This window comes from Orycteropus afer, unplaced genomic scaffold (genome assembly GCF_000298275.1).
Source record: "Orycteropus afer afer isolate SDZICR_OR568_19922 unplaced genomic scaffold, OryAfe1.0 scaffold00193, whole genome shotgun sequence".
NCBI lineage: Eukaryota > Metazoa > Chordata > Mammalia > Tubulidentata > Orycteropodidae > Orycteropus > Orycteropus afer.
Genome location: NW_006921780.1, coordinates 6,592,477 through 6,603,153, shown reverse-complemented (window position 1 = coordinate 6,603,153; position 10,677 = coordinate 6,592,477). Strand labels below are relative to the sequence as shown.

The following is a 10,677-nucleotide window of genomic DNA, read 5'->3' as shown; positions in this document are numbered from 1 at the left end:
TGCACAGTCTTTCGTGCAGTCCCTGGCTAGTACGGTGATTTTTGGGTTAATTCTTAGGTCCTACCACCACTCGGGAATCTCCAAGCCATGTCGTCTGTGCCGTCAGGGTTGCTCAGTCCACTGCCAGACCGCAGCTCCATGTGTTTCCTTTTTTGGTATTTTCATGTAAATTCTTGGGCTAGTTGGGGTTTAGTCCACTTTTTTATCCTTCCCTTCAAGGCTCAGGGGTCCCAGATTATCTTCTGTGTTTGTGTTAATTGGTTTCCCTTTTCTTTGTTGAAGAGCGTCTGTGCAGTTCTTGTGCCTAGTCCGCCATCTTGCCAGCCAAGTCTCCTTATTTTCTCCTTTTAATATCATTCTTTTTGTTATATATTACTAATTGCTACTTGGAGTCTCATTCATTACTGCAGCTTCAGCTGTCTGCCATTCTCAAGGAATTTACCTAATTTTATTTAGATTCTTATATATATGTCACCACAAAAAATTCAAAGTATGTTAATCTCTACAGAACTAAACAAGTGAAGAGTGCTCCTATTTTCATCTTTTAATGCATTGTTCGTAAAGTTCTTTTTCAAGAAATTTGTTTAAAATTAAACTAGTGTCAACATCTTTTTAGATCAACATACTTTTAGAATTTATGTATTAGCTAAAAGATCTCTATAGACTAAATAACATTATTTAGAAATCCAGCTTATCCTGTTATTGGAACAAAAGAAAATATGCACATTTTATGGTTTCCTATGCCCTGTAGGATCAAGTTTCAACTTCTCGGCATGGCAGTCAAAGTCTTTCACTGTCTGGCCCACTTTACAGCCTCATCTTCTGCCACCTTTCCCATATACCCCCATTCTCAAGCCACCCAGACCTGGTGTTGTTGTTGTTATGTGCCGTTGAGTCGGCCCCAACTCATAGCGACCCCTCCTTGGGTTTCCGAGGCAGTACCACTACAGAAGTAGGACTGCCCAACCTTCCTTCCAAGGAGTGGCTGGTGGGTTTGAACCGCTAGCCTTCTGGTTAGCAGTCAAGTGCCTTAGGCATTATGCTACCAGAGCTCCTCCAGACCTGGTAGTCATCATTATGCAATGATTCTGGGCACTTTCAAATCCCTATGCCTTTGCATGAAGTAGTTTCTCTGTTGGAATATCTTCTTCCAACTCCTCTTCATGAACTCTCCTACTTGTCTTTCTTTGAAGCTCTTCCACTCCTCCAGGGTATCTGCTGGTCTCTCCTCTGGCGTCTCATATCTCTATTAAAAATTATCACTGTACATGATAAATATATATTTTCACTCCTTAGACTAATAACCCCTTGAGGGTAGAGGCTATCTGTTAACCTTATTAAATCTGTAACACCTTAGAGGAGATTAATCAGAGGACAGGAAGAATGAACATTCTGAAGCAACCACTATGAGCAAAGTGAACATGAGTGAATACATTTATAGTAGATAAATATTTACCAAGCATCTACTGAGTGCTAGAGAATATGAATGGAAGTAAGACAGATGCAGTCCCCATACTCTTAAGAACTAATATTCTAATGTAAGAGACAGATTTATAAAAAGCAAACAAAATAATTAAAAATTGTATAATGAAAGTTATGAAGGAACCAAACACTGTAGTAGCAGTTATAAAGGAACAGTGCTGTGAAATAGGAAATTAACAAGGAAACTACTACTTTAGATAAAGTGATAAGCAAAGGAGTCTTTGAATCAACAATTATGTTGAGATATTAACCTTACACAGTATAGCAAGGGGTGGGATTGGGGATTTCAGACCAAGGGAATAAAACAAGCAAGGATTCTGAAGTGGGAAAGAGTTCTGCCTATTCCAAGGAATTCAAAGACCAGAACAGAGTGAGCAAGGGGAGGAATGGCAGAGATGAGTTAGGCAAGGGCCAGATGAGGAGGGCATTTTAGAACATGGCAGAGGTTTAAATTTTAATCTAAGTTCAAAGGCAAATATGGTAATTAGAAGATTCTAAGCAAGAAACTTACATGATTTAATTTACTTTCAAAACATTTTTCTTGCTATTGTGTGCAAAAATGGATTGGAGGAGGATCACAAGAATGTAAACATCACACTGGAATTGACTTCATTTCAGGCCAAATGATTTACTTCCTTTTGCCATCTGATCCAGTGTACATCATCTTCCAAAAGACTGTTGTGATTAAATTCATCATGCTTCTCATTCTCAGGGAGCTCTGGTGGCATAATGCCTAAGGCATCTGACTGCTAACCAAAAGGCTGGCAGTTCAAACCCACCAGCCACTCCTTGGAAGGAAGATTGGGCAATCTACTTCTGTAGAGATACTGCCTCAGAAACCCAAGGAGAAGTCGTATGAGTCGAGTCGAATCAACTCGACAGCAATGAGTTTGGTTGTTTTTTTTGTTTTTTGTTTTCTCATTCTCATACCTGGTTTCATAAGTCAGCACCTAGAGTATAAAGATTCTTGAAACCCCATTAATACTGAGTTAAGCATTACTGTTGTTGTTGTTATGTGCTGTCGAGTTGGACCTGACTCATAGCGACCCCTCCTTGGGTTTCCGAGGCAGTATCACTACGTAAGTAGATTGCCCCATCTTCCTTCCAAGGAGTGGCTGGTGGGTTTGAACTGCCAGCCTTTTGGTTAGCAGTCAAGTACCTTAGGCACTATGCTACCAGAGCTCCTAAGCATTATTAGTAGCTCATTTTACAAAGACTAAATTGAGATTTGTTGTTGTTGTTGTTGTGTGCCGCCGAGTCGGCCCTGACTCATAGCAACCCCTCCTTGGATTTCCGAGGCAGTATCACTATGGAAGTAGATTGCCCAACCTTCCTTCTGAGGAGTGGCTGGTGGGTTTGAACCGCCAGCCTTCTGGTTAGCAGTCAAGTGCCTTAGGCACTATGCTACCAAAGATCCTAAATTGACATTTAGAGAGTTAATTAGTTTGCCTAAATCATTTACCTAGCAAAGACGTGTTTCCTTCCAATTCTGAAAGAGGAAACCTTCAGCATTTGAGGGAAACAGGATAAGCACTACTCTATAGAAACCACCCACTACTTTCTATTATGAAAATTAAGAAAGAAAGTTTGGGAGGAATAGAATCTATGCTGATGGGTGCAATGTCTCTTACAGGAGTTGTTGTTATGTGCCGTCGAGTCGGCCCCGACTCATGGCGAGGAGGGAAGATAGGAAAAAGAAACCATTTATTAAGTATAGTCATGAAAAATATGTAAACTCAACTTTAGCCATGTTTAGTAAACAAACACATGTTTTATCATTACAGTCTATAAAAGAGTCAGCATCTTTTTTTTTCATTCAGTGGTGACAAATACACTGAAAATACAAAGAAAACTATAGCCTAAATAAACTGCTCTTGTACTTCCAATGATTTTTAGAATTAAATCTACTCACCAATATCACCAAACTAATCAAGTTTAAAGGGCTCTGGTGGCACAGTGGGTAATGCATTCAGCTTCTAACTGAAAGGTCAGCAGTTTGAACCCACTAGCTGCTCTGTGGGAGAAAGATAAGGCACTATGCTTCTGTAAAGATTTACATCCTTGGAAACCCTGTAGGGCAGGTCTACTCTGTCCTATAGGGCTGCTATGACAACTCAGTGGTAGTGGGTTTTTTTTTTTTAAGCAGGTTTAAGATTATAAGTAAGCGAAAATGAAAGCAATTATTAATTTACAGTGTGGCCTAATCTTGGAATTTACCCTATTTGTTCAATATCAGTAAGTTAAAAGCCAGGAACTACACAAGGATTCCCAGGCAAACCAATCATCCTTCCACCATTCTTACAAAAATTTCAACAAAAGAATGGTAGCATAAGGTCTTAGATAGGAGTTCCTATCCTTATTTGATTATCAACAAAACTATATACAATCAGATATAAAATAAAGCTATATAAACAGACAGACCGATACAGAGATAGATATACTGCTGTTATTAGGTGCCGTTGAGCTGGTTCTGACTCAGAATAACCCTATGTACAACAGAGCAAAATACTGTTTAGTCTTGTACCATCCTCACAATCATTGCTATGTGTGGGCCCATTCTTGCAGCTATTGTGTCAATCCATCTTGTTGAGGTGGTCTTCTTTTTTGTTCACCCTCTACTTTACCAAGTATGACCTTCTCCAGGGACTGGTCCTTCCTGATAATACGGCCAAAATATGTGAGACAAAATCTTGCCATTCTTGCTTCTAAGAAGCATTCTGGTTGTATTTCCTTCAAGACAGACTTGTTCTTTCTTCTGGCAGTGCATGGTATATTTAATATTCTTCATCAACACCATAATTTAAAGGCATCAATTCTTCTTTAGTCTTCCTGATTCACTGCTCAGCATTCACATGTATATAAAGTGACTGAAAATACCATGGCTTCGTTCAGGTGTTCATGACATCTTTGTGTTACAACATTCCAAAGAGGTTTTTTTTTGCAGCAGATTTGCCTAATGCAACATGTAGCTTGATTTCTTGACTGTTGTTTCCAGTATCGACTGTGGATCCAAGTAAACCTAAATACTGGACAACTTCAATCTTTTCTCCATTTATCATGATGTTTTATTAGTCCAGTTGCAAGGATATTTGTTTTACGTTATTGAGGTGTAATCCATACCAAAGACTATAGTCTTTGATTTTCATCAGTAAGTGCTTCAAGTCTTCTTTGCTTTCAGCAAGCAAGGTTGTGTCATCTGCATACTACAGGTTGTTAATGAATATCCCTCCAATCCTGATACTGTGTTCTGCTTCCAGATTCTCAGATTATCTGCTCAGCGTACAGACCAAGTCAGTATGGTGAAAGGATACAACCCTGACACACACCTTTCCTGATTTTAAACTTCCCCTTGTTGTATTCAAATGAACACCTCTTGATTTATGTAAAGGCTTCAGGAGAGCACAACTAAATGTTCTGATATTCCCATTTTTCACAATGTTATCAGTAATTTGCTATGATTCTCATAGTCAAGCTAGTTAATAAAAAGCATGTAAACATCTTTCTAGTATTTTCTGCTTTCAGCCAGGATCCATCTGATATCAGTAATGATATCCTTCATTCTATGTCCTTTTTTGAATTCAGCTTGAATTTCTGGCAGTTCCCTGTCAATGTACTGTTGCAACCATTTTTTAATTATCTTCAGCAAAACTTCACTTGCGTGTGATATTAATAATAATGTTAAATAATTTCATTCTGTTGGATTACCTTTCTTTGGAAAGGACACAAATATGGATCTCTTCAAGTTGGCTGGCCAGGTCTTCCAGATTTCTTAGCATAGATAAGCAAGCACTTCAAGTGTTGCATAACTTGTTGAAACATCTCAACTAGGATTTGCTTGAGTAATTTCTTTTAGAAGGATCAGCACAAGGCTGCTATGAGGTGGAGGTTAAAGATGTCCCGAATGTCCAATTTATCCAAACTGCTTTGCCACTCCATTATTTCTAACATCAACTCCTCCTCCTCCTCTCAGTATTCTCCCTCCTGTCTAAGGGTTCTGTATTTCACTTTAACATTTCACAGAACTCATGAACTGCCAAGGAAACGGCTCATGTAGTGGTGAGGGCTGGGAGGCTGGCAAGTCTCAAGTCCGTGGGTAGGTCTGGAAGATTCTTCCCACTTGAGTGGTTGCAAGGGCTGGTGAACCCAAATCAGCGGGTCCGATCTTTATCAAAGATTCAGTCCAGGGGTGAGATGATGACGAACCAAAGGCAAGACCAGCGAGAACTTTCCCAGAGCATCCACATATAGACCCTCAAGGAAACTAAGGGTGGTGACTTGAGTCACACCCTCCAGCAAGGTGGGACTGAAGATACATCCCACCCTAAACAGGCATAAACTAGGATTTACAATACATCATAAAATGGAGGTTGATGGCTAGAAGAACCATATTAAACAATTCACCGTACTGTGGTATTCCATCAATTCCTAGAGCCTTGTTTTTGCCAATGCCTTCAGTGTAGCTTGGACTTCTTTCTTCAGAATCATTGGTTCTTGATCACATGCTACTTCTGAAATGGCTGAACACTGAACAATTCTTCTTGGTACAGTGACTCTGTATATTCCTTCCATCTTCTTTTGATGCATGGTTTTATTATATATGTATGACTATGCTCAGCAGAGACTTTAGATAATTTCTGCCAATGCCTTAGCAGCAGCTCCCTAAATACAGGATCCATACACTATAGTCACCAATCTTACTGATATTTGCTTCAGTAAAAACGCAGCCTACAGAAATGTAGGAGGGGCCCTGAAGGATATGCAAAACAGAAAGAAGAGCACTTTTCCAATACCACTGCCACTTCAGCAAGGCAAAATTCAAGAAAAATTCCCTTTTCCACCCTGACAGCTCTATATGGCACTAAACGAGATTTCCGGAACAAAAGCACACTATATGCTAGAACCTGAAGCCTGCCATCTGCTTTACTCTGTATAAATGGATTGGCTTGTAACAAGCTGATAAAAATGGCTGGTGTGATGAGTAAGACTTGGGCTTTGTTACTAGGCTAACATATTAAGAGAAGGGACATAAGGGCTCAGAGTTTTACTAAGAAAAAGCAGTGTGTATTCTGTCTCTCAGGTCTGTATGTCTATATGAGTTTATACAGATTCCAGGTAAGAGATTCTCTCTAATTTTCTAGGTTGAGGCACATAATACCGACATAACTGTCTTCTGGAGTTTATAGACACAGAAGGATATGTCGTTCTTGGTGATAAGCTCATTTTCATTTGCCAACAAGGGACCTAGAACAATCAATTTGTTTAGTGTATGTTAATAGCTCATTTGAGTATTTCTTTTAGAAACAATTCCACCATTCTTAGTTTGTGTATGTTCCTCCTGTAGATAATTTAAGAGCTAGATCATCTTTGCTGGGGACAGCACATGTACGTTGGGTGTCACAAAGAGATTGATAAAAGGATTTATCAAAGACTCAGATTTACCGATGTAGCACTCTAATGCCCAATAATCTCTTCTTGCTCCTATTCTATTGAGTAGCTTTTGGTGAAACTATTAACTATATAATGTTGAACTATCATCCTGGCTAGGTAGATATTATAGTCACATGCAGAGGAGCAAAATGAAATGACTCTAGAGCCTGAAAATTTGGTTATAGTAGGTTCCTGGTTTTTAACCTACCTGCACTGAACTAATAGGGTAAATCCTAAGATTAACCCATCCTAACTATAAATTTGAATTGCACAGTGTTAACTTCTATTGTACATAGGGTTACCATGAGTCATAACCATCCCCTCAGTACCTAATAACAATAGCAACAACTGTAAATTCATAGTTGCTGTAAAGAAATTTAAGGGAAAAAAATAGATGAAAGTATATGTTATTAGAAAAGGATAGTGATATTCATTTTGCATTTGCATTCAGTAAATAGTTATTGAATATTACTGCATTCTAGGTACCAAACTAGGGGATGGAAATACAGACAGATGCAATCTAAGCCTGCATGGAATTTACATCCAGTAGTGAAGAATGGCAATAAACAAGTAAATTACAACTATCCTGAGTGTAAGAAAGGAGAAACTAGAATGTTTTTGGAGTGTGAATCTATGGTATCTAATCTAGTTTCTGTTTTGTTTTTGGCAAGGGACTGGAAGAGTGATATATGTATAAGGCCAAAGGAAAACTAAAAAGCAAAGATGTGTCCTTGTCTCCAGCACTGCACAAGGGAAAATTTTAAAATCCAGCTGGTCTTAGAAAGTATATCCTGACTATGCAGACATGTATCAGATCCCAGTAAACTTAATTACAAAAATCTTCACTTCATGTAATAAACCCTCCTATCTGAAAACTATCTAATACCAGCACATAATTCACTCTGCAGCTCTATTTTGTACTATATAAATCAATACATTGACATTCTGGTCTTTAAACCTGGGCCTGATCAATTCTGGGTGGCAAAGAATGGGTGCTAAAACTGAGTTTCTCAGTCCTGGATTGAGTATGGTCAATAATCACTCAGCCAGACAGCTTTCTCTATGACATTTCTATTTTTGATTTCCGTAACTTCAATAAATATGAAGAATACTAGGAATGATTTAAAAATCTCCTAAGGAAAGTACCTGAGCATAGCAGGAACTCATAATTGATCATTAAAGGAATGACCAATAAGCTTAAACAAACTCTAAATCAAGTAGCTGAGCTGCGAAGGACATGTTATAAAAGCTACATAAATAGCAAAGTTTCTCAAAAAAAAAAAAAAAACTTGTGTGTAGTGTGTGTACAAAAACACATACATACCTGCACTCAAGACCAAACCACAACCACGGTGGGAAGCGGACATGATCATGGGAAGAGGCCATCTGCAGAGAAACACAGAAAATTAAAAAGATGACACCATTGTAGACAGTCTATCTTGGCAAATAGAATACAACCTACTTCTGAAATAGGCATAATTTAAAGAACAAAAACAGCTTTCACAACACTGTGTTTCCAATTTCTAGTTTGAAATTATTTAAAGAGAAGCAGTTCTCTGCTTTACCAAACTATATCACTGAAAAAGTTAAGAAGAAGAACCAGCTGTAACTCAAACTCCTCCTTTCATATGGCATAAGGCAGAAACAACATGGATCAAAAACATCAATTACAATGTGTATAGTAAGAATATATTTACTAGAATACAATCACATGGGTTTTCCTAGTCATAACTCTAAAGGAGAAGAAAACACTTAAGTTTTTTTTATTTACTATTTCACATAATATATGGCCAGCCTTGAACTCTCCCTTATTGTATGTCCCACAATACCACACTGGGCATATAATTTTTTCCCTAACCAAATACCTATCCCAAATTCATTGTTGCTAAATTTAGTACATCCTTTTTTTTTCTCTCTCTTTTAAGACCTTTTTTTCTACCATCAACTTATAAGCTCTTCAAATATAACCCAGACCACTGAGGAATTCAAAGACAACCTTAACTAGAAAGTAAGCTAAGGCCTATTAAAATACCATAGTATGTTACCTAATTCTTAAGTAACTCTCCAGAAACTGAAAGGAATATATACTCTAATCTAAATTATTTTATTTCCCAACGTGTAACACTTCCCAAGCTGGGGGCTTGGAGGCTGCTTTTCACTCGGGGATGGCTCTATATCAAGGCTGGGCCCTTGGGTAGGTAGGTAGGTAGGCCCGGGCCTTGGAGGCTGCTTTTTGCTTGGGTGTGGCTCTGTTTTAAGGCCTGGGCCTGAGGTAGGCAGGGTTAGGAACAACTAAAGGAGATGAAGTTGTCAGTCAGTTTGTTATCCTGTGGTGGCTTATGTGTTGCTGTGAGGCTGGAGGTTATGCCACCGTGTTGCAAAATGCCAGCAGGCTTACCCGTGGTGGAAGAGTTTCAGCAGAGCTTCCAGGCTTAGACAGATTCGGAAGAAGGAACAGGCCATCCACAATTGGCCAGTGAAAACCTTAGGAACAGCAGTGAAATACTGTCTGATATATTACTGGAAAACTTTATGAACAGCCCTGACATAGTGCCAGAAGATGTGCTCATCAGGTTGGAAGGCACTCAAAAATTTGACTGGGGAAGAGCTGACTCGTCAGAGTAGAGACGACCTTAACAATATGGGTAGAGTAATGTTTTTGGGACCTCCATTGACTGATGTAGCACAATTCAAAATGAGCAGATACAGTTGGAAACATCCATTGATAACTGGCACATGGAATGTACAAAGTATGAATCTAGGAAAATTGGAAGTTGTAAAAAATGAAATGGAACACATAAAGATTGATATCCTAGGCATTAGTGAGCCAAAACGGACTGGTTCTGGCCATTTTGAATCAGACAACCATCTGATCTACTATGCTGGGAATGACAAATTGAAGAGGAATGGTGTGGCATTCATCATCACAAAGACTGTTTCAAGATCTGTCCTGAAGTACAACACTGTCAGTGATAGGATAATATCCATATGCCTACAAGGAAGACCAGTTAATACTACTATTACCCAAATTTACACACCAACCACCAAAACCAAAGATGAGAATATTGAAGAGTTCTACTAACTTCTGCTGTCTGAAATTTATCAAACATGCAATCAAGATGTGTTGATTATCACTGGTGACTGAAATGCAAAAGTTGGAAACAAAGAAGTATTACTGGTATTTGGAAAATATGGCCTTGGTGATAGAAATAACTCTGGAGATAAAATTTTGCAAGACCAACAACTTACTCATTGCAAATACCTTTTTTCAACAACGTAAGTGATGACTATATACATGGACTTCACCAGATGGAATATACAGATATCAGATTGACGACATCTATTGGCAAGAGGCAATGGAAAAGCTCAATATCTTCGGCCAAAACAAGACCAGGAGCTGATTGCGGAACAGACCATCAACTGTTCATATGCACATTCAAGATGAAGTTGAAGACAATTAAAACAAGTCCACGAGAGCCAAAATATGCCCTGGAATATATCCCTCCTGAATTTAGAGACCATTTAAAGAATAGATTTGATGCACTGAACACCAATGACCGAAAATCAGAATTGTGGGATGGTATGAAGAACATCATCCATGAAGAAAGCAAGAGGTCATTAAAAAGACAAGAAAAGAAGAGAAGATCAAAATGGATGTCAGAAGAGACTCTGATACTTGCCCTTCAGTGGAGAGTAGCTAAAGCAAATGGAAGAAATGACAAGATAAAAGAGCTGAACAGAAGATTTCAAAGAGCAGCTTGAGTAGAC

General features: G+C 38.6%; 1 protein-coding gene across 1 annotated transcript in view; it reads right to left on the bottom strand.

Moving 5' to 3' along the window:
• The window catches only part of SDHC (succinate dehydrogenase complex subunit C), a 63,159-nt gene that overhangs the window by 18,949 nt on the left and 33,533 nt on the right, over positions 1–10,677 (bottom strand). Inside the window, exon 3 of the mRNA XM_007947748.2 lies at positions 8,234–8,295. Coding sequence (XP_007945939.1) covers positions 8,234–8,295 — 62 coding nt within the window. The remainder of the gene's footprint in view (positions 1–8,233; positions 8,296–10,677) is intronic.